The 25,119-nt window shown below is 32.2% G+C and overlaps 6 protein-coding genes across 7 annotated transcripts; 3 read left to right on the top strand and 3 right to left on the bottom strand.

Annotated features, from left to right (window-relative positions):
• Positions 1-3,009: 3,009 nt before the first annotated feature.
• On the top strand, positions 3,010-3,739 carry LOC123692523 (39S ribosomal protein L55, mitochondrial). Its single transcript, XM_045637283.1, has 2 exons — positions 3,010-3,305; positions 3,523-3,739. Exons 1-2 carry the CDS (start codon positions 3,111-3,113, stop codon positions 3,667-3,669), a joined length of 342 nt encoding a protein of 113 aa, XP_045493239.1. The 5' UTR covers positions 3,010-3,110; the 3' UTR covers positions 3,670-3,739.
• Positions 3,740-5,888: 2,149 nt separating this feature from the next.
• Positions 5,889-7,976, top strand: LOC123692519 (holocytochrome c-type synthase). Its single transcript, XM_045637276.1, has 5 exons — positions 5,889-5,978; positions 6,087-6,306; positions 6,388-6,624; positions 6,740-6,864; positions 6,948-7,976. The coding sequence occupies exons 2-5, from the start codon at positions 6,136-6,138 to the stop codon at positions 7,183-7,185; spliced, it is 771 nt and encodes a 256-aa protein (XP_045493232.1). The 5' UTR covers positions 5,889-5,978; positions 6,087-6,135; the 3' UTR covers positions 7,186-7,976.
• A 127-nt stretch (positions 7,977-8,103) lies between these two features.
• Positions 8,104-10,086, bottom strand: LOC123692518 (BRISC and BRCA1-A complex member 2-like). Its single transcript, XM_045637275.1, has 7 exons — positions 9,730-10,086; positions 9,357-9,655; positions 9,103-9,278; positions 8,838-8,960; positions 8,661-8,724; positions 8,418-8,571; positions 8,104-8,337 (listed from the first exon to the last, which is right to left on the bottom strand). Exons 1-7 carry the CDS (start codon positions 9,812-9,814, stop codon positions 8,138-8,140), a joined length of 1,101 nt encoding a protein of 366 aa, XP_045493231.1. The 5' UTR covers positions 9,815-10,086; the 3' UTR covers positions 8,104-8,137.
• A 620-nt stretch (positions 10,087-10,706) lies between these two features.
• LOC123692673 lies at positions 10,707-12,038 on the bottom strand. The gene is made up of 2 exons (XM_045637446.1): positions 11,122-12,038; positions 10,707-11,022 (listed from the first exon to the last, which is right to left on the bottom strand). The coding sequence occupies exons 1-2, from the start codon at positions 12,036-12,038 to the stop codon at positions 10,707-10,709; spliced, it is 1,233 nt and encodes a 410-aa protein (XP_045493402.1).
• A 2,054-nt stretch (positions 12,039-14,092) lies between these two features.
• On the top strand, positions 14,093-20,304 carry LOC123692392 (uncharacterized protein YJR142W). The gene is made up of 7 exons (XM_045637131.1): positions 14,093-14,353; positions 14,421-14,518; positions 14,889-15,029; positions 15,208-15,385; positions 15,660-15,795; positions 16,618-16,847; positions 18,051-20,304. Exons 1-7 carry the CDS (start codon positions 14,269-14,271, stop codon positions 18,155-18,157), a joined length of 975 nt encoding a protein of 324 aa, XP_045493087.1. The 5' UTR covers positions 14,093-14,268; the 3' UTR covers positions 18,158-20,304.
• Positions 20,305-20,404: 100 nt separating this feature from the next.
• LOC123692663 (methionine aminopeptidase 2) lies at positions 20,405-24,280 on the bottom strand. Of its 2 annotated transcripts, none has more exons than XM_045637432.1 (8): positions 24,052-24,280; positions 23,616-23,810; positions 23,193-23,353; positions 22,800-22,974; positions 22,243-22,451; positions 21,891-21,981; positions 21,547-21,721; positions 20,405-21,273 (listed from the first exon to the last, which is right to left on the bottom strand). In XM_045637432.1, the coding sequence occupies exons 1-8, from the start codon at positions 24,188-24,190 to the stop codon at positions 21,021-21,023; spliced, it is 1,398 nt and encodes a 465-aa protein (XP_045493388.1). In that variant the 5' UTR covers positions 24,191-24,280; the 3' UTR covers positions 20,405-21,020. The 2 variants fall into 2 exon arrangements, with proteins under 2 accessions (XP_045493388.1, XP_045493389.1); XM_045637433.1 differs by having other exon boundaries at positions 23,616-23,807.
• Positions 24,281-25,119: the final 839 nt, after the last annotated feature.

Raw genomic sequence — 25,119 nt, 5'->3', positions numbered from 1 at the left:
GACGAGTGTTTAATGTACGTATCTATGGCGATTATTACGTTTTTGAAATTTAATTTGAGGTTATTTGTATGTAAACAAAAACTAGTTTTTATAGTGCGACCAGCACAATTTGAGTCAAGAAGTTATATCCAATCCAACCAGCCTTAAATAGTATAGTGATAACTATTTTCATACAGCTATCTATGAATCCTTACTTGCTACTTACTAGAGTGGACGCAGGGATCCAAAGTGAGTCTTGGCCTCCGACATAAAAAAAAAATAGTTTTAAGCTACTAAATAAATATGTTAAATGTACTATTTGATTTTATTCATCTTAATTCGTTTGTTATAGGGGTTTCTGAAAGCACAGTACGCAGGATAGTGGAGCAAGGGAGTAAAAATGACGGAGAATATCTACAAAAAATAAATAAAAATATGTAGTTTTCAAATCACCTTGTTTTTTTTACCTGACGGACCCAGAAGGAGCGTAATGTGTTTGAGCCTTAGGTTTGATCTGTATGTATGTATGTTTGTTTGTTCGTATGTTTGATTCTATGTGCGCCTCTGCAGTCTAAATGGCTTGACCGATTTCTATATTATACTAATTCCAAATACATTTAAGTAAAATTTGACCTAGGTAGGTCATTTAAAATACTAATGTATTTTTGTCTTAAATTTACACGATGATGAATGAAACAAATTTAAATCGCGGTATTTATTACTTTTTATTTTTTTGATTTTTATTCTATAGTATCAAGATTGCTTGCGTCGCAGTATCAGTGTTGCTATATGAGCGACGGTGGCGCCCTCATTTTTTGTCATCTCTTTTGTGTCGCACTGTACAGCGTGGCGGGTCCTCTGGACGTGGGCCTGCGACGCCTTCGCGATTTGTTCACCGTCCAGTCGGGAGGGCGAACGAAGAGTGGTAGGAATGCTCCCCTTATACGAGGAATAAAGCTGCTCAATGACATGCTCGCTCACAGCAATGAATGCGATATATTTTATTTAAGTTTATATAAATTTAAAAATATTATTTTGTTCTTTCTTAGTCATAAAAAATGATGTAATTTTAGTTAAGGGCCCTTAGTAGGTGAAAACGGAAAAATGGACTGTTTTCTACGAGCTATAACTGAAAATATTGAAGTTTTTTCGCACTGAAATTTCTAATATGTATTACAGAACGTATGTGTGATGGGATGACTGTTTCCAAAACACGATTGGAAAAATTTTGCTCGATAAAAAAAATTCCTGAAGTTACCTCTAAAATATCATATAAATGCTCATTACAACCGTATTTTACGATAATAATTCGTATAAAATCACAAATACATTTCGTGACTGTTTTAGATTTAGAAAATACTAAATATTTTCATTCACTTTTTGATAAAAATGTGAATGGCGCTTACGATTTTTAGTTTCGAGCACGTTGATTCCATACTAAACGCGGACCCCCTCACCGCTTACCTCAGGCCCGAATAGCTGAATTTTCGCTGACCGCCTAATCCCCCTTAAGTAACTGCCTTGTAATGTTTTGGGTATACAATATACATACCTGTAAATTACTTGTGTTGAAAAATAAAGAATAAATAAAAGAATAAATAATACACGATGCACGACGCATATTCACGGTCCATCCCCGCTGTACGTCAGCTCAAGGCCGCTAGAGTCTGGCCAGCCAAAGCTGAACCCAGTAAAGGGCGGCAAATTTAAAAAATATGGACCTGGTAACATCGGCTTTAGTAGGAAAAAAAACATTTTGATACTTTTGATATTCATAAAGGTGATCATAGTATATAGGTGCATTATGTACACAACACAGAAGGATTTAAACATTATTAAAGTAAAGGATTTGAACCCTTTTCAACAAAACTGACAACTAACTACGCTGAAACGCCATGATGACATTCCATAGTGTGGCCGCTACAAAAAACACTGGCCAGCTTTGACTGGCCAGACTCTATGCGCGCATCAAGCATGGCAAATCTGCATTCTGCTGTACAGCAAGCCTATTCACGATCGAGCATGCACGATGCACGATGCGCTTGCACGACGTTCGCGGTGGTGGGGGTGCTCGCTGGACGAAAAATTGGTCGTGAACAACCAGCAACATAATAATAATAATTATTGACGTACTTCAATACTATTCACGGTCGTTAAACGTCGTATTCACGGTCCATCTTGACGTACGTCCCGCCAAGGCCATACACGATGCACGACGCAAAACGACCGTGAATAGTCTTGAAACATGGACAGTTTATATTCAGAAGTTATTATTTTAAAAGAACTCCAAGGCGAATTGTTGAATAACAAAGATTTTATGCAAAAGTCCACTGCAGAAAAATGGCAATTTATTTAAAAAAAATGTCCTAACGAATTTGTTTGTTTAAAAAAATGATTAGCTATATTATACTCTCTGTTCCCGCCACTTCAGCATTTACTGAAAGAGTCTTTTCGGTCATGAATGTGAAGTGGCGGGAAGGGAGAAACCGAGCTTCATTAAAAATTAATTAAAAATGAGCTCTTGAAATAAATTTAGATTTGGAATGTTTGGATTCATATAATTCATTTAAAAATAATGAAAAATTCTTAGGTACTGCAAAAAGTACAAAAAAAACACATTTTTAAAAATATTTATTTACTCTTTATACATCCAGCACAGTGGATTTCTGGTGGTTTCAGAGGTCTCTTCTGGTGGGTAGCTTGATACTTCGGTGGCAACACTGGCAGCCTTGAGCTGACGTACAGCGGGGATGGACCGTGAATATGCGTCGTGCATCGTGTATGACCTTGGCGGGACGTACGTCAAGATGGACCGTGAATAAGACGCTTTACTCGTTTTGCGTCGTGCATCGTGTATGACCTTGGCGGGACGTACGTCCAAATGGACCGTGAATAAGGCAAGATGTTTACCAATCAAATACCAATCATACCTCAGAGCATAGGTTTATTGCTCTGAGAATCATACCACGAATGATGCATTTACAAATGTCACTAATTTGTCACTGTCAGATGTCAGTTGTCTATAAATTGTCATCAGTCACACTGTCATTGAACTGAAATTGGGATTTGGGAATGAGGAATTTTTGAAAATAAGAAAAGTGACCACGTTTATTCAATATCAATATTGCAATATGTTTTTGAAATGCATACTAGATAGTCAATCACTATTCTTACAATATTATTGTAAAAGAACCTTAAACAATAATGTAGCCAGTATTACCAAAATACATAGGGAAATATATACAAGAATGTATCCTACAAAAGTAGTTCTAGCTAATGGTGCATCTATAAATATTAGATACCATGAACCCCGTAAAATAATAAAGGTAAGTTATTAGAAAGATATTAAACCTGTGTATTGTTATATATCATCATAAGTCATAACCTATTTTCTTTGGATAACAAGTTATATCAAAAAAGTAACATAAATAATGTTCATTTAACATATTAATGTCTTTGTGTGTTTTTTATATTAATCATAATCATTCATAACATAGTATTTCATTGGCTGATTGTTTCATTTATATAATAATTTGGTTACAGCTACCCTTAGATCTATCTCTTTTATCGGAAGCAGAGAAGAAGATGCGACTGGATAGAAGGAAACCTAAAAAGAAGGTTAAAATCACTGAAACAATAGAAGATAACTTTAATGCCAAAAAGTACTTGAAATATTTGAAGAAGAAGTGATATGCTACATAGTTTTTGTTTGTAGATTTAAATAATATAGAAAGAATATTAATTATACTGGTTATGTAGACCATCCCTATTATTTCTTGTTCCTTAATCAACTGCACAAACCAAGTGTAGTAGAAAAGATTTCCTTCACTTCACTTATTGTCTGTTATACTTGACCATAATGAGTGAAGAAACATTACCTGAACATGGAACTTGTTGCTTGTGAGTTATCTGTCAGGTATCTAAACTTCTATGCTAATAATATAAAGCAGAAGAATTTGTTTGAATGTGCTAATTTTGAAGAACAACTGGACCAATTTCAAAAAATGCTTCTCTAACAGATGTTTATGTGATACCAAAGTGTTAAAGGTGTGCCATAGAGGATCATTAGCTGTTATTGTATAAAAACTTCCATTTCCTTGATCCACCTACTAAGTCAAATTCGTCAGTTGATTTGTTTCTTCTTATTAAAAACTAGCGGTCCGCCCCGGCTTCGCCCGTGGTACATATTTACGTTTTCTCTACATAAGAACCATCCTCGTACTTCAACGAATATAATAAAAAAAGAATTATCGAAATCGGTTCAGCCGTTCTCGAGTTATGCGCTTACCAACATATTTTGCGATTCATTTTTATATTCTTTAATATATATAAATCTCGTGTCACAATGTTTGTCTTCAATGGACTCCTAAACCACATAACCGATTATAATGAAATTCGCACACCATGTGCAGTTCGATCCAACTTGAGAGATAGGATAGTTTAAATTTCAAATCGTTTAAGAGAAAGCGGGCGAAGCCGCGGGCGGTAAGCTAGTATAAAGATAATATTTAATATTTTATCTTTATTTTATATAAGTGAAAATTTTTTGATTGTCTGGCACTCTTAGGAACCTGCAGGTTCAATATGAATAATTCTTTCAGTGTTTAATTGAATAGCCCATTTATCGAAGAAGGGTATAATATTATATTATTATCATCACGTGATCATCTGATAGCTAATGTTTGATAAAAACCAAATTACACGCATTATTAAAGTTAAAATCGAAATACTAAAAAAAATCGGATTTAGCACTTTCTATCGTCCAGCGCCTTTCCAGCGCAAGCACTAACCAAATAGAGCGCAAGTAAAATTTGATAATATTTAATTTAAATCACCCCACAGAACAGTATGAATCACCCTATACCTACCTAAAAGCTAGGAATCCTAATAGCGGCAGTACACATGGGGCCAAGGCGTTGGGCCAACGTGTTGGGAAAAAATGAAGGATATCAAGATTCCTGTTCACACATTGGCGTACTGATCATTCTGCATTGGCGCTTCAAAGATGGACGTAGTCCGTAGAAGTTCTTGCAGCCGCGGCAATTTATTTATACAGTGCGTGTATTACGTACATGTGCACCAATAACTCTTGAGTGTACTCTGCCGTCTCTATTTTGCAATCTCTATTTTTCTTTTTTTTATTTCTGTATAAATAAAACATTAAAAATATGTTTAGATTTTTAAAAATGTTTAAAATGTGTACATTTTACATTTAATTTAATTTTAACTACCTATAAAACGAAACTAAAGATTATGGACGGATGTATTGATTGGTGATATTTGATAATATTATTTATGTAATAAAGCACATTTTGATCAAAATCATGCTCATTGTATATTGTTATTTAATTTTTATGAACAAGTAACTGTTTCATACTATTTTACTCATTTTTTAATATATTCATTTTTTTATCGCAAATGTATGAAAGTGAGTTATGAAAAACATCTAGAATAATATAATACTTAAATAGAAAATAAAACATCTAATTTATTGAGTCATATGGTTTATATTTTTGTGTAGTTCATGCCGTGGATTCCAAATTATTCCTTCATGTCGATACAATTCTACGAATTGTAAAACCTCATTGCTTGTCCACATCGGCGCCGCCATCGCTATCGGAACATGGAAACGTAAATTTCATTGACGCGCAACGATACTGTCTCCGCTGACGAGTAACAATAAACTGAACAAGACACCAACGTGTGAACGCTGTTTGCGTAGCGCGCCAAGATCCTTTGAAGTGTGCACAAAAAACCGACAACATTCGGTTGGCCTGCCAATATTGGCGCCAACTAGGCTAATGAAGCCAACATACCGCCAAGTAGCTCTCTACACGTTGGCCCAACCCATTGGCCCAACACGTTGGCCCCATGTGTACTGCCACCATAACATTATCATTTAGAATTGTCTATTATTATGTCATCTGTCAAAATGACCAAATTATATTTTTAATTTTGATTTTTGACAGTCCTGTCTTGGATCTTTCCGTTTTAATCAGGTGCTTTTTATTTTTGAATACATTTATTGAGTTTCTTAGAACATGTGATATGATACCAAAAAGCTTCCAAAATTTAATAGTTGTAATATTATACATTATCCGTTTCAGGCATATCATGTTAAGATAACCTCGCAGCCTTACGTAAGGCATCTACGAAATGGGTAGTACAGTATCAACAGAGGCGGAGAAGCCTAGAAATTTTGCCAAAAATGTTAATCCACCCGCAGAATGCCCTATGCACAATAAAATGGAAAATCAAGAGAAAAAGGCAGAATCACGCCCATCAGAATGTCCCATCCAAAGAGATGATGTTAATCCTTACAACATGGTATATTAAGAACATTTGATTAAGAATTAAATCAAATCTAAAAACGCTTAGGTATACTATAAAATGTGTATAATTTTGTAGATGCCTCCAGCTAATCAACAACCTGCACCAGACCAACCATTTGAGCTTCCTACTCAGAGACAAGTATCCAGTATCCCTCGTGCTATGCCTGATGGATCCACCGAATTCTGGGTATATCCAAGTCAACAAATGTTTTGGAATGCAATGTTACGCAAAGGTTGGCGTTGGAAGGATGAAGACATTAAGCCTAAGGATATGGATGATATCATCAAAATTCATAATGCCAACAATGAACAGGTAATTAACCTAGATGTACTGAAGTAAAATGTTTTATGTTTTCGTTGTAGTAGTTTTTTTAAATATGTTAGTGACATTTGACTTTTATACCTACTAAAAATCCCTAATTTTTAAGGCATGGCTAGAGGTCTTGAAGTGGGAAGCCTTACATGCCAAGGAATGTGGACATCCCAGACTTAAGAGTTTTGGAGGAAAGGCAACCCAATACAGCCCTAGAGCTCGTATTCGATCAATGCTTGGGTGAGTAGGTGATGCAATAATATGAAATTATGTTTGTGTAACATTATATACACACTTTTTAATGTGATTTTATTACTTTCCAGATATGAGTTGCCTTTCGATCGTCATGATTGGATTGTAGACAGATGTGGTAAAGAAGTACGATACATAATTGATTATTATGATGGTGGTGAAGTTGACAGTAAAAATGAGTTTGCCCTGTTAGATGTCAGGCCAGCCATGGATTCATTTGAAAATGTCTGGGACAGAATGAAAGTTATGTATATGAGATACCGGTTTGAGTTGTTGGAAAATAAAGAAAACCCCAAAATTACAAATTGACCTTAATATGTTGCCATCTTTATATTTTTGAGAGAGTAAAATCTCATTGTTTCTTATGTGACTGTAAATGGAATACCTAACAATATATATAGGAAACAAATAACCTTACTTAATTTCCCATTAAAGTCACTGAAAATGTGTTATATTTGAATTCTTATTGTTTTTAATTAAGATTGCTCACTGATCATACAAGTTCCCTACTTGTGATCAGTTGAGTTTAGAGGGGAAATAAAATTAAAAATTAAGACACTACAGAGCACTTGAAATAATTTTTATTAAATATGTAGGTATAGAATTTCCCGAAAATTCTTATTGTGTCTAATTTTGTCAATTAAAAAAGCAATAGCATTTTCACTCACACACACACACACATCAATCACCTGTATAATATCATACTACAAAGGAAAAAGGTATATTGATTTCTTATTAAGTCCCACCACTGTTATGTATTACTTAAATTATTCTTATTAAATTTCTATGTGGAGTTGTTCTGTGAACAGAAATAATTGTTACTGCAGTGACTCTTTGTGATTTAACATTATTCACTTCATTGTTTCACAATTATTTTCACTATGTACTAATCAGTAGTTTAATTGGATGTAGACTAGAGAAATGTTGGTAATTTATTATTAGAGTCAATGATCGCAATAATTGACTTGAGATTGTTTGTAGATATGCATGTTTCAAAAACTGGGTAGGTACTTCATAGTGCTTACAAAAGTTGTGAATAATTTTGAGGAGTGTTGAAAATATTGCTTTTTATCTTATCATATAATAAATTATTAAAATTGTAATTTGTTTTATTTATATTTTTATTTTTACTATACATTTTTCACCAAATAAAATTGAAAGATATCATTTGAAATTCGAAATGGCGGATATTTAATAATTTGTATTTTCCATAAATGATAAAATGGCAAAGGTATGAAATAAGTTTAATATTTCATTTGATTTAATTATCCAGTGTAAGTATTGGGTGACTCGCTGTAATTCCTTTGCATTCATTTTTAAATATTTCCACTTGTTGTTCAATATATGCTTCAAAATTTGTATGTGGACAACTTGGTAGAACTTTTGACTTGGGCTTTCCTTTGGCGCTATGATACACAGATCGCAGAGTCAATATTGGTGATTTTTCAGGAAAATTTGCACCTGCAAATTAAAACAATGATCAATAAACATCATCTATAAAGTAATGAGAAAATTTATATGAGAAAAACAAACACAATTACCTATATCTATCTGTAAGATCCAATGAAAATCATTCATTTGAAATAGTAATGCTGCACTTGTAGCATCATGTTCTAGAATGGCTCCTTCATATTTAATAATAAGTTGAGCCAACAATTCTCTTTTTAGTCTATCATTGTTTACAATATCCTGTATCTTTAAAGAAAAACATCTTATTAGATTTATTAAACATATCATAAAAAATCAATAACCTGTATATAAATACTACTGTAGAAATTAATTACCTTACTATTAAGTAAATCTGTTACCATTGGTACGTAGTCCATAAGAACTCCTGATTGATGCATTCTAAAAAAACAGGTTTTTTTTTTATATAAAATATATGAATCATCATAATGTGTTATTACATCTCAATCATACAATTACATTTCATATAGTAAAATAAAAATGAATATACTTACAATGGCAATGTTATATTTCCCAAAACTTTAGATAGAAATGGAGAAAGAATTAATTCTGCATTAGTGGAATTTGGGTATCTCACTAATAAAAGAGCTGTGTCAATCCCAGGATTTATGTCAATACTGTAATTCAGGTAATATTAAAGATATATGATTTATTAGATATTTCTATTTCCAAAGAAATTTAGATTTTAACTTAACTATAATGTAAGTTAATATTTTTCAATATTATTTCAAATATCACATAGGTACATAAATGCTATACCTTTCGTTATACAATTCAGGGAGTTTAGATGTATTCACTTTTAACTTAATCATAAATTCTACTATATGGCCTCCCACCCAGACTTCTACATCTTGTTCAGTTGTTAGGGCATTGCCAAGTAATGCACTGTACTCAAAAGAAGCACGAGAATTATCATCCTCATTCAATTTCTTTACCTGAAACCATCAATCAGTAAAATATTTCTACCTTCGATAGTATATTTGTATTTCTTGTGAATGGACACAACTATTTACCTGATGAAACTTATATAATTTGATAAGTTCTGTCAGTACACCACACAAAGCTTTAGGGTCACTTGAATTCCACTGACAAAGACTTGGGACTTCTTTAATTAGATTTTCTTCGTCAATATTACTAAGAAAGCTTTCATCATCAAATCTGAAGTCCGGTGCAAACCACGGTGTTGAAGGATCAAAAATCACTTCCCATTTTAACTTTTTTGAGCAATATGGGAGCACCACTCTTAACTGACTTTCAACTCCTTCCATATTCCCAGACATCCTTTCCAAGTCAATTTTACTTTTACATAATCCTGAAATATTAGATATCATATTAAAAATAATACTGTGCAAGTAATTAATTATAATATTGCTTCAATTTGTTCACCTAGTTTTAAGTCTTGGTAAATACACTGAATATATGGACGGAAAACAGGAGAAATTTCACTAAGAATACTCATATTATCGGTCATGTTTTTTTTACAATTTTTTAATCAATCCAGCAAACAAGGTTCACTCCAAGTACCTATTTATCAATAATTATCACGATTCATTCACCGGTGAATTATAATATTATAATTGGTTGGATTAAGGCATATTTTACGTTATATTCAGTCACTATGTTCAATTGCTTAATAATAAGATTAAAAATATAATAAACTTGTAACAATAATATTTGTTGAAATTCATTAATAATGAATATTGAAATTTGTCAACACTTTCAGTCACTTTAAGTCGTTTTTGACGTTGACAAACCACCACGAATGACAGCTAGTTAGACATAGACCACCATAGACTAGGTATGCTATTTTTTCGATTGGAGGGTCTCTGAATGTACGGTTATGAATTGCATTACAAATATTATCCGATATTCGATAACTTGAAAAGGATCAATTGTTATTATTATATACTGGCTAACCGGGCGATTATTAGTCTAGATTATGGAAGTGAAATGAGAGTCAATAAGAGCCAGTGAACCAATTCATTAACAACAATATCTATTTAAAACAAGTATTTATACTCTGTCCATTATATTATTTGCTTTTTGACAGCTCACAACTATGAAATTTTGTATTTATTATGTAAAAATGTCATACAATAAAATACTGTTCTTTATGGACAGGTACCGCCCACTTAGAGATGTGCTTCACAGAACGATTCAATATTATTGTGCCACAGATTATAAATAATCGAAATGTGAATATATCCGATAAAAAATTCTTCTACTAAGTTAATGTTATTTAAACATAAAAACAACCAAATTGTAAGATAGAAACCAAATAAAATATTAATATAATATAAAGTTTTACTTTTTTTTTAGTTTGAAAAACAAATAAAACAACGAGAGTAGTTTAATCTATTTTATTAGCCTAAGTCGTCAGAATTACAATTTTCACTGGATTCGTCCGATGAGGAGTCTTCAGTAATATGTAGGATAAGGTCTTGTGTGCATATATTGTCGAATGCAATATCACGGTCCCAATCAGATAATATGATACGTTTAGTTCTCTCCACCACTCTTGCCCAGTTCTCGGCCGTCACGTGGGTGCAAGCGTCTTTTAGTAATGCCAACATTTTATTCGCTGTGAATGGCGGGCTCGTATTGCTTCTCGCAGCATGCCCTTTTACTTGAGCCCAGATGAGCTCTATAGCGTTGTATTGGCAGTGATAAGGAGGAATTCTAAGGACGATATGGCCATATTCTGCTGCCATTTCATCTATTACATAGCGTTTAGGTTTTTTTTTTGTTTTTAATATTTGTAATAATTCTATTTTTAACATAGAATCGTCCACATTTTCTCCATTATCGCGAAGCCAATTAATAATTTCATGTTTTTTATTAGCTTGTGTTGGCATTTTATCAATTTGGCGAGAGTGGTAAGGTGCGTTATCAATTAAAATTGTAGATGGTTCTTCCAATGATAGGAGCATGTTTTTGAACCACTCTTCATAGACCTCTGCATTCATTTCTTCGTGGTAATCGCCTGATTTCTTAGATTTGAATGCCAGCAGTGCATTTCGTACAAAACCTTTTGCCGTACCAGCGTGACATATGATGAGGCGTTCACCTTTTCCCATTGGTACTGCGGAGGTTGATGCAGCAGTACCGTCAGTCCAGGAACGGGATATTGTGTGGTTAGCGTTGAGCCATGTTTCATCTGTAAAAACAATATTTGTCCAATCTTGTATTCTTTTTGCCTTTCTTAAAAAGTCACATCGTGACAAAGCAACATCAGTTCGTTCCATTAACACTTTTCTTTTATCAGATTTTTTAAATGAAAAGCCAATTGTTTTTAAAACTTTGGCCAATGAAGATTTTTGACCATGAAATAAACCACTTCTTTGCAAGGAAACAATAAGTTTTCTTAAAGTTGGAATTTCTTTTTTTAAATAGTAGTCATATACATGACGACGAATGGCATCAGCGTCAAAATCATCAACACCTGTCACCTTACGAGGCCGACGCTTTCTTTTTGGTGTAGAAGGTTTGTTTCTTTCCAAGCCGCTCCTACCGTAGGCATCATTCGTAATTTTAGTCACAGTTGGTAGACTGATACCCAATGCAACCGAAACACGGTTTCGCACTTGCGAGAAAGGTATGAGAGGACCGCCATTTTGATTTTCTTTCTCAAAGAAATCACAAAGTTTTAGCACTAACTGTCTGGATTGTCCTTTCAAAACTTGTCCTTTCGGCATTTTCAAGATCAATGGATCTAAACACTCACAAAAGATGCACCGAGGAATAAAACTACTCAACTCAAGGCGACTAACAAATGCGAGAGAACACTCAGCGAACATAAATGCGTGTGACTGGCACGGGCGTTTTGCTGCGAGTGACGGATGACGTCAAAATTGTGGCCGGTGGATGGTCGGTTGATGTTACCAGTATACATATAGGTAATATAATGTCAAACCGTTTGGAGATTTTAGCAATTAAAATATATGTATTTATATTAATAAATGATATATAAAATAACATATAAACAAAACAAAAATGCAACATAAAATGTATCTTTATAATATGTACTTATTATTACATTTACGTAATAATTTAATTAATTTAATTTATTTATTCGATTAATGATTATGTTAAAAATTCATAATCGGAATGATATCACAATCGAGAATCTTTTGAACATCACTAAAGCTATAAACCGTCGAGCTGTCAAAAAGCAATTCTTAGAGCGTTTTCACATTGTCCGGTCCGATATCGGATATCGGGCGCCGATAGCCGATATCCGATATCGGAGGCTAAGTAAAATGTATGATTTAGGTACCTGTCTTTCACATTGTCCGGTCCGATATCGGATATCGGAGCCAACACCGATATTCCCGTGAACTATCGGACGATAATGTTCAGTGTTACCAACTTAATTTTCGAAAAGGTAGTATACCAACAGCAAAAAAAGCACTAGTTTGTGTATTTTCAGTCATTTCTAGGCGCAAAATGTAAAAAAAAAATCCTTTCATTTACTTTAAACCTTTTTATTAAGAAAACATTCATTTAAGTATTTAAAGGCATTAAAAATACTATTTTTACGGGAGCTATTTTAATACCGTCCTATAATATACGGCAATTGGCTGAACTGAAGTAAACAAAAATATATTGCGTTCTTAAATTCAACCGTATCTTCGAAATATTAGTAAAAAAAAAAAAGAAAGAAAAGAAAGAAATTTTTATTGTATTGTTGTCATTGAGTCACAGATACTAAATCTGTGACTTAGTATCTGTGAATGCTTTGTTTTAGCGCCGATATCAAACCTGTATAATAAATAGCACATCTAAATAATATTAAGTAATTAATAATATCAAATCTTTTTTATATTTTACTTTTCCAGTTGTTTTTGAAGTCGGTTTCTTTTTTGTAGTTATTTTTACTGTATGTACAACTACGATCTATCAGTTGAATTTTTTTAAATCAAACCCTTTTTATTGAAAAGAAAATTTACAATACGGCAATTTTGTTTAGTTTTCTCTAAAATTTCAGAATTAGAATGCGGCGACCTTACATTTTGTCAAGAACGCGCGGCGACTTTTGAGCTTGTTTGGCTTGTTTACTATTTTGGTTGTCATGGCTCGTATGGCTATATTATTATTAGTCTGTGGTACTACGTAGATAATTTACTGTTCTGTGGTAGATAACAGCACCTACATTTGTAAATGTAATTTGAATTTATATTTGCCAGTTTCGTCGCTTTAATACTGAGTTGAATTTTATTTTATTTTATTTGTATAAGAACATAACAGTCGTACATGATTTAATATAAAAAAGTTCTAAAATTCACTACGACCACACAACATGTTCTATTGTTAAAAAAAGAAAAACAGCATATAAAAAAAACAAGCCTCACAATGAAATTGAATATTGAAACTAGATTCTGACTCTGCAGAGGGTACAAATCCAAACTCCGCAGTCAGCAGATTAAACCGGTTTGAAAAACATAGTTTATTTATTACTATTTATTTTATTTAAAATAAAGTTTATTTTTTGTAACATAAATGCATCCACTGTTTTTTTTTTTAATTCTCCATATATCTACTTTTCCAGTTTCTGGCAACACTCATGATATCGGGACGATATTATCGGATAATGTGAAAGGGCAAATTGTGTCCGATATCGGATATCGGCTATCGGCTTCCGATATCCGATATCGGACCGGACAATGTGAAAACGCTCTTATAGTGGACAGAGTATAACCTTGTTTTGTCTTGCATCTATCTTTTTATCTTTTGTCTATATTGTGGTCTATATATATTGGGACATCACTATCGAGTATCGGACACGGCACTGGTGGTGACTGGATGGGGATGGATTATGGAATACAAACAGCAACTATAGCGAATTGCAATCTAATTTGAGTTTTTCAGAGTTTTCGGAGTCTTGAGAAAAATTATTTCTCTGATCGCTCAACGTAACAGATTAGTATGAAAGACATGAATTCTACAATTAAGAACAACCTTTCAGAAATAACAAAATTAGCAAGAAAATTTAATTGTTTCTATTTATCAGGTACGTTTATAACAAAAACATTTAACTAATTTTAAAATCGATTGTTATTGTTATTGTTTTGTTTAAGGATTACATCAAGGTACCTGTAAACCGTTTTTGGTTGGAGGTCATCAAGTAGGTCTTATTCGGCCCGATGTGCAGAAATATTTACTAAGATTTCCCGAGGTAAGGCGTTATAATAGAAGATTGGTCGCACCGCACCGATTAAACAATCTGTTCTAACTGTGTTTTTACTTATATTTCCTGTAATAAATGTTCATTTTTGAACATCAGTTAAATTTAATTAGGCCATCAATAACCTCATTTATGTGCATATTAGGGGACTGTTAAATTAATCTCATGCTATAAAAAATTGCTATCTCCAATTAAAGAGCATAGGTAAAATTAATCAGTAGGTAAATAATGGTTTTATTCAAATATTATTTTTGATTAAAAAACCCTTATCCATTGATTGATTTATACAAGAGGTAGACATTTTATTCTTTATATAAATTTTTATTTGGTATGACTATCAATTTTAATATTGTTCATTCAGGTATTCAGTGTAACTGGAAAATATGTTGAATTAAATCCAGCATTTAGGGACTATCAAGAGAGAACTACAAGAATTGCTGAAGTTCTACAGTTTTTGCGCAAGGAGGGGGAAATATGTGCTTTGAAAGGTTGGCGAGATGAGGTATGAAGGCTTACACAAATTAAATTTGTTTAGTTTAATATTTTTAACATAATTACTTAGATTATAGCAATAGTTATGTTGCGTTTATTACTAACATTTATTGAATTTGGTATACAAGTTTAGTATTTGACCACACAATTAGACCATATAAAAATAATATTTTTGTTGTGTTCTATAGTGCTTTGAGGTTAGTACACCATTTTACCATGAGAGCCTCTTGGAGATGGATAGAAGTGCTATATGTTTGTTTGGCATCAGGAACTATGGTGTCAGTATAAATGGATACTTATTCCACCCTACCAAAGGTCTGTGCATTTGGCTGCAACAGAGGAGTTTTACTAAACAAACTTGGCCAGGTATGATTAATGTTCATACAATATGCTTGCATAATTTAATGTTACCAATAAAATATTTTTTATTAATTTCTAGACATTTCTTACTAGCAGAAAAAAGTGGATGGTATAGTATTGGTTCTTTAGTAAACTAAGCATAGTTAACACACAAACAATAAAAGCAATTTAACCTCTACAGTCTATTCAAATGGTATAATAAATTAGATTAGAAATGATGCAAATGTAAATAAACTGTCCTTGTTGCTAACAGACATATTTTATTTTCTAATTAATATAGGAAAATGGGATTGCTTTGTGAGTGGAGGTTTGGCCGTTGGCTATGGTATTCTTGAAACAGCTATCAAAGAAGTAGCTGAAGAAGCATCCGTGGTTGGGGATTTAGCGAAGAAACTGGTTCCAGCTGGCTGTGTGAGGTATGTTTTATTATCAAACTTTATCTGTAAATTTTTTATGTCCATATTCTGCCCAATTTATGAAATGATGATGTATTGTATAAATGGATATAAAATATGATAAAACTTATCAATGATATCACTTTGACAAAGTCCAAATATAGTTATAGTTACACATTATTTCACATTATATTAAAACAGCACAGTAGACAAGACGTTTGCAATTGCAAAACCAGAATAGAACTATTAAAAATTATTTGTCTTAAAATTTTAATGTTTATTAAAGAACTTTCGAATTATGTTCAATATTGAGCATAATATATACAATTATACAGATATATATGAGTAAAAAAATAATAATTTTTTTGTCTACTCATAAAAATAATACCAATCATGCAGCTAAGAATCATGTTCTGATAACATTGTAATGATAGTATGTGCCATATACACAATTGAATTTTATTACCATATAAAACAGTTTTGTAGTATGTTATTTATTAATTAAAAAGCAATCTATGTTTAAACAGGAAAAACATTATCTCTATATACGTAACAATAAGGACCTACAAGGTTATTTTTATGAATGAGTATTTCCTTAAGTATAGTTCCAGTTCTGACTGATCCAAATCAGTATCGCTTTTAAATTTTTATCTTTTTTATTTTAATTATTTTCTAAAAGAAAGCTTTGCGCCCGTAGCTACTCCCCGTGAAATTCGTTCGATAGACGTTTTCCATACTTATTGCTATTTCCTAACTAACTTGAAGTTTAGATGATTGATGAAAATTTACATAATTTCTGTGTAAAAATTACAGTTATATAATCTAAAGTTTCTTGTCTTGTAGTTTCTACTTCGAAAGCGAGAGAGGTCTATTCCCGAACACGGAATATGTATACGATCTGGAGCTTCCCATGGAGTTTGTGCCTGAAAACGCAGATGGGGAGGTGGAGAAATTCGAGTTACTAACTGCAGAAGAATGTGTGCAACGAGCGCTTACACCACAATTTAAAACAACCAGCGCTCCCGTTTTACTGGACTTCTTGATTCGGCGGGGATACATAAACCCAGAAAATGGTAAGATAAAATATATTATTATGTAACGTGAAACTAATAGAGTCATTATTCTTATCCATCTTATCTCTCTCTATGATATGAAATTAAAATAAAAATCGAAACATAATATGTGAAATGCTTCTACCTCATACCCAATAAGAGATTTTGATGAAACTCATACAATAGCGTTCTCATTATTTAAATAACATTTGGAGTACCGATTGTTAGCATATATTTACATATCAAATGATACATGAACAATACTGATACCTACTTATCTACGTAAAAAAGAAATAGCCTAAATAATTACAAATACTATGCCGTTTACTCTGTATATGTGATAATAATAAACTAAATATAAATAATGTAAAAGTTGTGTCAATGTGTAACAACTTGTTTAATTAGATATGACTCGATATAATACTAGCTTTTTGCCCGTAGCTTCGCCCCCGTAGTCAAATTAAACCCGCATAGTTCCCGTTCCAGTGCGTTTTTCGGGATAAAAACTATGTGTTAATCCAAGTTAACCTCTATGTGTTTGCCAAATTTCATGAAAATTAGTTCAGTAGTTTAGGTGAAGGAGCTACAAACCAACGTACAAACTTTCGTATTTATATGATTAGTAGGATTACTGCGATAATAGGTATACACGATTGTTTCGTCTAAAAAAAAATATAAGTAATATGGATTTCTTCGATCGTTCTTTTTTGAAACGTATATTTTCATATTTTTAAAAATTACTTTATTTTATTTGAAAGTTTTGAATTTATGTTTCGTTCATTTCATATTACAATTTTATCTTTATTATATGATTACATAGATCTTATTATAAGTTGTATAACAAATAATTTCAAAAACATATTCTTATCTCAGATAAGTTAACATTAAGAATAGTTCTTAGTATTAATCATTCAATTTAAGCTAGTTTAATATTAAAATATTTTTTAATGTATATTAATCTAGATACTAATATTATAAACCGAAAGAGTTTGTTTGTTTTTTTGTTTGAATGCGCTAATCTCAGGTCCAATTTGAAACATTCTTTCGGTATTAGATAGCTGATAGCCCATTTATCGAGGAAGGTTATATATCATCACCCTAAGACCAACAGGAGCGGAGCAATGCTGGTGAAACCGCAGGGCACAGACAATAAACCAGATTTTAATTAATGAAGGTAATAGAACATTACATTGTATTAATTAATTATTTATTTATTTTTCGTAGAGCCGAATTACCGACACATCATAGAGTTGCTTCACGTGCCGCTGCAAACTATTTACAAATGGCCGCAGACCGAAGTAACGACCAATGGCGAAGAACTTCAGCGCTAAGCAGCGATTAGTCACAAACATTACAATTTTTAATTTGAGTGGATTATTTATAACTTATTTTTGTATTTTATTGAAGACATTTATTATAATGAAATTAGGTACCTATTCAATGTGTGCGTGGTGTGATATTTATACATTCACATTCATCTTAATTTTGGAGTAGACAGAGGATGAGTCCCGAATAGTTTATTTAAATTAATATCGTCTTCCCGGTTTTAATTGATGACAGAGGAAACATTGAGTTTCCTTAAAATATTCAGAACGATATTATTTATTTACGATTATATTAATTTTAGCTTCACTAATTCCTTAGTAATAAAAAGTGCAAGACGCCAACGACCAGTGACACATTTAATTAGATTTTATTAATTTCCATAAATTTAATGTTTTCCTTGTATTCGTATAATTTAATAAAATTTTAATTTAGTATTTGTCTTACCCTCAATAAGGATATTATGTAACTTAATCTGGAGAAGTAGTCACTTTGAAAACTTATTAGAAATCATAATAGTTTAGCTAGGGACATTTAATTTCTGTGATACTTTACCAATTTGGTATAAGCGATGTTAGTGGGTTAATTATGTAGAGACGTGAATTTGAGCAGAAAGTTATGGGAATCCGTACCGCAGAAAGGAATTGAAACCGATATGAACTGTTAACGGACCTACCGATAAAAGTATCGAGCAGAGACAATCGCAGATACTTATTCTAAATTCTATTTAAAAAGGGAGTAGGTATTAGCATTTAAACGCGTGGGTACGGATCCTGTCATGGGCAAGTTGAACTTGCAGATTGAATGTTAAAGTTTGTAGCCTGATGTTTAAAGCACCTTTCAGACAACGGACTACATTACGGAAGATTACGTGATTTTTCATTTCAATTACCTACATATATAATATACAAACAAAAGAACTGCAGTCCTTTTAGCACCAAGCCATAGGTTTTAAAATTATTTGTATACATTTTTTTGTGCCATTAGTATCCTGCTTTCATTTAGAGTTAAATTACGGATGAAATAATTGATAATTTTAATAGTTTAAATTCGATATCGGTTTTTTATTTGTCACTAAAGATATGTATAATGTTGCATCCTCTAGTCAATATAAGGTTCAAATTGTTTCATAATTATGAATGAGGTATATGTATTACCAAACAAAAGCTTAAAGTTTTTTCAGTGGCAGCATTTTTTTAATATTACTTATATTTTTACGATACGAGTTCGTACTCGTATACATCTGAGTATTTAACGACACTAGATAGATATTGAACTACTAAGAAAAGGAAGCATACGTTAAATATAGAGGTTTCTGCATTTAAGATATCTATATTATAAAAACAAAAAAAGTTCCACCTTGTAACATGTTATTGCAATAAGCAATTTAATTATTGACAATAACAGTGAGGCAAAGTAAGCTTGACCTGTTGTATGTCATTTGTTAGACCTAATTCTATTTTATCATTAGACTGTTTTGTCTTACAATATATAAAATATTTGCTAAAATGTTATATGGAATACGTGCGTTGAAAGCAAATATATAATTCAGAGCACCTACGGTTTCAAATCACTTTCGTGTATTCGTAATTTGAAAGTATAAAATATTCCAGCTTAACAATGTTCATTTCATATATTATGGGAACCCTTTTATTAGTAAGTCAATGTAATTATTGTACAAAGTCAGTATTTTTACCACTTAATTTGTTTTCTTATAAAGAAATTTAAGTGCAAGCTCGCTGTTTCTTTTAAATTAAATAAAATGAATAGTTTATTTGAAAGTCACTTAAAATTAGTATTGCCAGTTTCTTTAGATAGCACTTATTCATAAATCTTGTTGAAACATGTACTCGATTCTAAAGCCTTCTAAATAAAACAATTATAAATGTTAAATTTGTGCAGCGAATATTGCTTTTTCATAATTTTTCTACAAAGATATTAGTGATCGTAGTTATAGATATTAATATGAAACAATGTAAAATGCTAGAAAAATTGTAGGAAGTCAGAAGCCTTAGAACGTTTTTTACATTTCTATTAACAATTGTTATGGGCGAAAGACTTTTTATCCATTTTACATGTTATAATCGTTTACATTTGTGATTTTTAGGATGATACTGCTTTCCTAAAAATGGGTAATAAATTTTAAGTAAAATTATAAGTTGTTTTCTTTCTACATCCCCTAATAACTTTAGTTGAACTAACATATCTCGAATCGGATGTTAGAATATAGTCAACTATAAATAAAAGAGAGAATATAAAATACATAACTTTATTTAAAGGTTAATTTGTATTGACTGACAATGGTCAGAATACACAGCTGTATCTTACACTCTACAAAAACTGATACAATATATAGTTATAATAAACAAAATCACAAAAAAAAAAGAGTTAATATTGACATCAACAAGTTAAACTTAAATAATTTGAGTAAAAGTTTTAAAGCCGCGGGCTTATTGCAAACTTGAATTGTTAGAACGTAAAAATATAGCATGTATAAATTATTAGGACTGATGACCCAGCAAAGAAACACTTGATTTGGACAAAATTTGGTTCAATAATTATTAAAAAGTATCAGAGTCTGATTACATCAGTCTATTTGAAAATCGAATTTTATCAACATAATTCAACTACCAAATCACCAAAACATTAAAAAACACTTCACACCACTCTTCATTGAATGTGTCATCTGTCACAGCCGGGGATGCCAGCCCTAAAAATTCGTCGTAAGAATAAGCATATGTCTGGACCGTTGTTATCATGCTTTACGCTACACCGTGTCGCCAGCCTTGTACAAACATCATTGTATAGTTTTTGTATGAAGTGATTAATGCCTGACCATGGTTCGGGGCATGGTGTAGCGTGAATTATGCATTAATAATCATCGCCTCTTGAAACCACTTCCTTGCACGTGGGTCTTAGCAGGATTGTGTGTTCAAACTGCGCGGTGTAGCAGCCCTTAATATCGCAGAGCGGCGGGTACGCGTCCACGACGCCCTTATCGCAGAGGTCTTTGAGCGCCATCGCGTAGCGCGATGCACCAGCGCGCTCCAACCACCGCTTGCAGAATGCGAGCGTGCCGAAATTCTTGTTGATCAAGTTCAACAGCTGTTTTGATGATTGTAATCTGTTAAAAAAAAGTTGCTGTAGGTCCAATCTATGCAGCTTCTTGAAATACACAGTTAAGAAATCCCGATCATTCAATAAATATATAGCAACATATTGGCTTCCATTCTAACTAAATATTGGTTGTTAGAATAGTCATTTTCATAATGTAAAATAATTTCTGTGAAGGAGCTACAATTTTATTCATCTTGAAAGTTGAAGCCCCTGTAGGTCAACTGCAATCAAGCTATGTGAATTGTTATGTATATAACATCATATAGCTAAAATTACTAACCTTAAAGGCACAAATTGTTGATCAAAGTTCTTCATATAATGAGAGCAGTCCATATCGTCGTGGACTTGTCCCCGGCCAGTTGAGCCGAAAGTTTCAATTGCATAGAACTCATTTTCTTCCATACGAGTTGTCTCACCACCCTTCACGATTGGCACCGTTTTACCAGCATGAATACCTGTAAAATTGTTAAAATATATAATAATTTGGTATGGAAAATTTTGCACTATTATGTGTTAACCCATTGACCACCGAGCGGCCTAATGAGACTGTGATTCCGGGGGCTGAGGCATTAAATTAATATAATTATTGAATAAAGTAAAGTGAAAAAACGAAATTTTACTTACGATATGGTCCAATGGAGTGACCATTAAGGTTACGGATAGGTTTCACTTGATAAACTGTACCATCTAATTCTACTTCATGTGATTCCATTACCTAAAGACAAAACAAATTGCATGTAAAGGAATTCTGTACATTACATAATAATATATACAAACATATCTTCAAAGATATAAGGAAATATTATATTATATATTATATAATAATTCTAACGCTTTAAACATATTGCACAATGATGATTCACAATTGATTTGTACATTATACAAAAACATTAAATAATTAAAAAAAATCAATACTTTATAGATAATGCTTCCTTTTTTGAAAGCAAATAAACAAATATAAATAAATTAAATTCACCTCTTGTACTGCAGCACCAACATCACATAGCCTCACATCAATACCAGATGCCTTGATACCAGCCTCGGTGGCTTCCTGCACTCCCTTCACTAAAGGATCATAGCGTGGGTTGAAGTGCAGTGTGAATGCACAATCAATGATTCGTCCGTTAATGTGTGTACCAAAGTCAATCTTTACGACGTCGTCGTATTCAAGGACGGTATTATCCCCTGCAAAAAAGGAATATAATATGTTAATTGTTTATAAATGTAATTCGAGAAGAATGGAAGGAATTCAATCATCTAGTATGAAAGATAGATATCTTTTCCTGTACAGTAATGCTTTACACTGATAAGCTATAGTTATAAAGAACTACCATCAATTAAATATCTCCTACATACAATGACATAATTGAATGATCTAACATAGACCTAAAAAGTATATCAAACAATTTTTAATTTTGACTCGTGTCTGTAGTAATTAATAATTATTAATTAAATAAATGCTACAAATTGAGAACTTTTGTCATAAAATTCTATATTTGTAAGAATGATGGTTAAAAATATAATATTTCTGACCAGTATTTGGTGTGTAATGTGCAGCACAATGATTACGACTGCAGCCAGTAGGGAAAGCGAGGCCTGCCTTTAAACCATCTTCACCAATGAGACGTCTAGCTGTAGATTCCAATTCTTCACATATTTGTGTCATAGTCATACCAGGCTTAATCCAATCTCGCATGTATTGCCGAGTCTAAAATACATTCAATTATGAATTATTATAAAAGTAACATATTACATAAAGAATTTGAGTATATGAAAATAGCCGTGCAGCTTTAATAAAAATTTTTTATGGATATTAGCGATTGATTGAAAGATGAAAATTATAGCCAAAACTTTTTAGTGCTTGTTTTTTAGGCAGTTCCTAAAAATGTAATTTCAACACAGCCAATTTTTTAAATCTCTCATTACTTGTCTATGTGCTTCAGCTGCATGCCTAATTTCCTGGTAGATATCTTGGTGCATTCGGTCTAATGCTCTCTTTTCTTCGCTAGAAAATCTATCTTTAGCAGTTCTCTCATCAATACCTTCAGCTGGACCATGCTCCATTATCTGTCCCTCAGGGAAATTACCTGAAATAATTATTATTATGAGGAATAATTATTATTTACAAAAAAGGTGGGAGTTGCAATATTCCTTTTTTTAAATAAAAATTTAATTTATTACATAAATTAAATAAGGTACAAAATAATATACAGTAAAATTATAGGAACATAAATGATAAAGGTTTGTGATAAAATCTTCGTGTTTCTATATTAATGATTGTACACATAATATAATATATTATCGCACTATTGAACTCTAAGTGTGGTGTTGTACTATGCATTAACTTACCATCAGGGAACAGTTCCGCAATAGGAATAGTTGGTGGGTTTGTCTGAGCCTTTGTGGCGTTTTTGTTTTTATTTTTGTTCTTTTTCTTCTTCTTTTTTTCTTCTCCATCACCAACATTGTTTTCAACCGACAATGCTTGTGCTTGTTTTTCTAACCCCTCTTCATTATTCTTAACTGCAACTTCTTCGGCTCCTGCTATTAAAGTAAATCATAAGCTTATTTAATATGGTATGGTCTCTAGCATGACTATTATTATTTTCATAAAGTAAAGCATAAATTAAAATTATAATTAGTGCCAGAACTGGCAAAAATATATTGTAGACTTTGCCCTTTTTATATAAATTGCGTCGAAATGGAGAGATTACGGATAAACAACTAGGTATATAAAGGTGAATCAAGGTGAATAAAAGCATTATCAAGTCAAGTGAAACCTAACCTGTCTTCTTCTTCTTTTTTTTCTTTTTCTTCTTTTTAGCGGGATCTTTGGTATCTACATCTTCTACAGCATCAATTTCCTCATCCTCTTCATTTTCCGCTATTTGCTCTGTCTCTTCAATAGTTTTTACGCAATCCATTTTAATTTCTTCAGTGCGAATTAAATAAAAACACCTCTAGTCATATGCATGCGATATTTATTTTTAAAATTTGAAGTTCCCTCGTGAATCGTGGTGTGAATTCGTGTCTTTTGGTAGTGGTGTTGCTAGTTAGAATGTTTCTTCATATTAAAGCAGAGTTCCGTGAAGCAGTCCAAGTGAAAATCGGTATCGGTAAAAATATTTAAAATTAAAACTTATTTTTCATAAGATTATAATATTTTTACGTGCACGCAAGCTTAATCAAAAGACGTATGTATGTATCTTGGTATGTATTTATATTTTGAAAATGGAAAATACGTCTCAAAAGGTATCAATTGCTAATAAAATATACCTAGAATGAATTTTGTAAAAAATAATTTAAATGCAAATACTAAAACGTTATTTTATATTTGTATTTAAAATACAAAAAAATTATATACTTAATTCACAACTACATCTCTGTTATATGCACTTGTACTTGCACTATATATGTATTTAGCGTACCTTCTTTTTTATCGCGGTGTGAAACATCTTCCCATGAGAATTTTCTGATGTAATAAGTACTTTCGGATTGGTTCCCCGGTAGTAAAGCTAATTTCTTAGGAACAAACATAAAAATTTAAACAGCAAGCCACTTTTCGTGCATGCGAATTTATCATGTATATAGAGGAACTATATACCTATAAATAATACAATTGATTAAAACATAATGTTTCGGTTACCATTATAAAGTGTAGTTCCGTTTCCGCTTTATGCATACATCTGTTTCACTGATCGATTTTCTTTAGGGGACAAGACAAGTAGGTTAGTTAGTTAGCCTTCTCTGTCCTGCTAGATCGAGACTTTTTTTCGTCTCCACTGGGAATCGAACCCAGGACTCCTCGGTTTTTCGCTCAAGCGTTAACCATTGTACCAAGGAGGCGGTCAGT

The sequence above is a fragment of the Colias croceus genome, chromosome 6 (assembly GCF_905220415.1).
Source record: "Colias croceus chromosome 6, ilColCroc2.1".
Lineage (NCBI taxonomy): Eukaryota > Metazoa > Arthropoda > Insecta > Lepidoptera > Pieridae > Colias > Colias croceus.
This window is presented reverse-complemented; position numbering and strand designations above follow the sequence as displayed.

What these genes read in the sequence shown, in the direction of transcription:
- LOC123692523 (XM_045637283.1), top strand. Translation starts at nt 3,111, where the DNA reads ATGTTTTTGAAATGCATACTAGATAGTCAATCACTATTCTTACAATAT. An exon ending in AACCCCGTAAAATAATAAAG is followed by an intron (nt 3,306 to 3,522) that starts GTAAGTTATTAG and finishes ATTTGGTTACAG; the next exon opens with CTACCCTTAGATCTATCTCT.
- LOC123692519 (XM_045637276.1), top strand. Translation starts at nt 6,136, where the DNA reads ATGGGTAGTACAGTATCAACAGAGGCGGAGAAGCCTAGAAATTTTGCC. An exon ending in ATGTTAATCCTTACAACATG is followed by an intron (nt 6,307 to 6,387) that starts GTATATTAAGAA and finishes ATAATTTTGTAG; the next exon opens with ATGCCTCCAGCTAATCAACA. An exon ending in CGTATTCGATCAATGCTTGG is followed by an intron (nt 6,865 to 6,947) that starts GTGAGTAGGTGA and finishes ATTACTTTCCAG; the next exon opens with ATATGAGTTGCCTTTCGATC.
- LOC123692518 (XM_045637275.1), bottom strand. Translation starts at nt 9,814, where the DNA reads ATGACCGATAATATGAGTATTCTTAGTGAAATTTCTCCTGTTTTCCGT. An exon ending in GGAAATATAACATTGCCATT is followed by an intron (nt 8,725 to 8,837) that starts GTAAGTATATTC and finishes CTGTTTTTTTAG; the next exon opens with AATGCATCAATCAGGAGTTC. An exon ending in CAGATTTACTTAATAGTAAG is followed by an intron (nt 8,572 to 8,660) that starts GTAATTAATTTC and finishes TTTTCTTTAAAG; the next exon opens with ATACAGGATATTGTAAACAA.
- LOC123692673 (XM_045637446.1), bottom strand. Translation starts at nt 12,038, where the DNA reads ATGCCGAAAGGACAAGTTTTGAAAGGACAATCCAGACAGTTAGTGCTA. An exon ending in GAAAATGTGGACGATTCTAT is followed by an intron (nt 11,023 to 11,121) that starts GTTAAAAATAGA and finishes TATCGTCCTTAG; the next exon opens with AATTCCTCCTTATCACTGCC.
- LOC123692392 (XM_045637131.1), top strand. Translation starts at nt 14,269, where the DNA reads ATGAAAGACATGAATTCTACAATTAAGAACAACCTTTCAGAAATAACA. An exon ending in GTTCCAGCTGGCTGTGTGAG is followed by an intron (nt 15,796 to 16,617) that starts GTATGTTTTATT and finishes CTTGTCTTGTAG; the next exon opens with TTTCTACTTCGAAAGCGAGA. An exon ending in ATACATAAACCCAGAAAATG is followed by an intron (nt 16,848 to 18,050) that starts GTAAGATAAAAT and finishes TATTTTTCGTAG; the next exon opens with AGCCGAATTACCGACACATC.
- LOC123692663 (XM_045637432.1), bottom strand. Translation starts at nt 24,190, where the DNA reads ATGGATTGCGTAAAAACTATTGAAGAGACAGAGCAAATAGCGGAAAAT. An exon ending in AAAAAAGAAGAAGAAGACAG is followed by an intron (nt 23,811 to 24,051) that starts GTTAGGTTTCAC and finishes TTACTTTAATAG; the next exon opens with CAGGAGCCGAAGAAGTTGCA. An exon ending in TCACTCCATTGGACCATATC is followed by an intron (nt 21,722 to 21,890) that starts GTAAGTAAAATT and finishes ACAATTTTACAG; the next exon opens with GTATTCATGCTGGTAAAACG.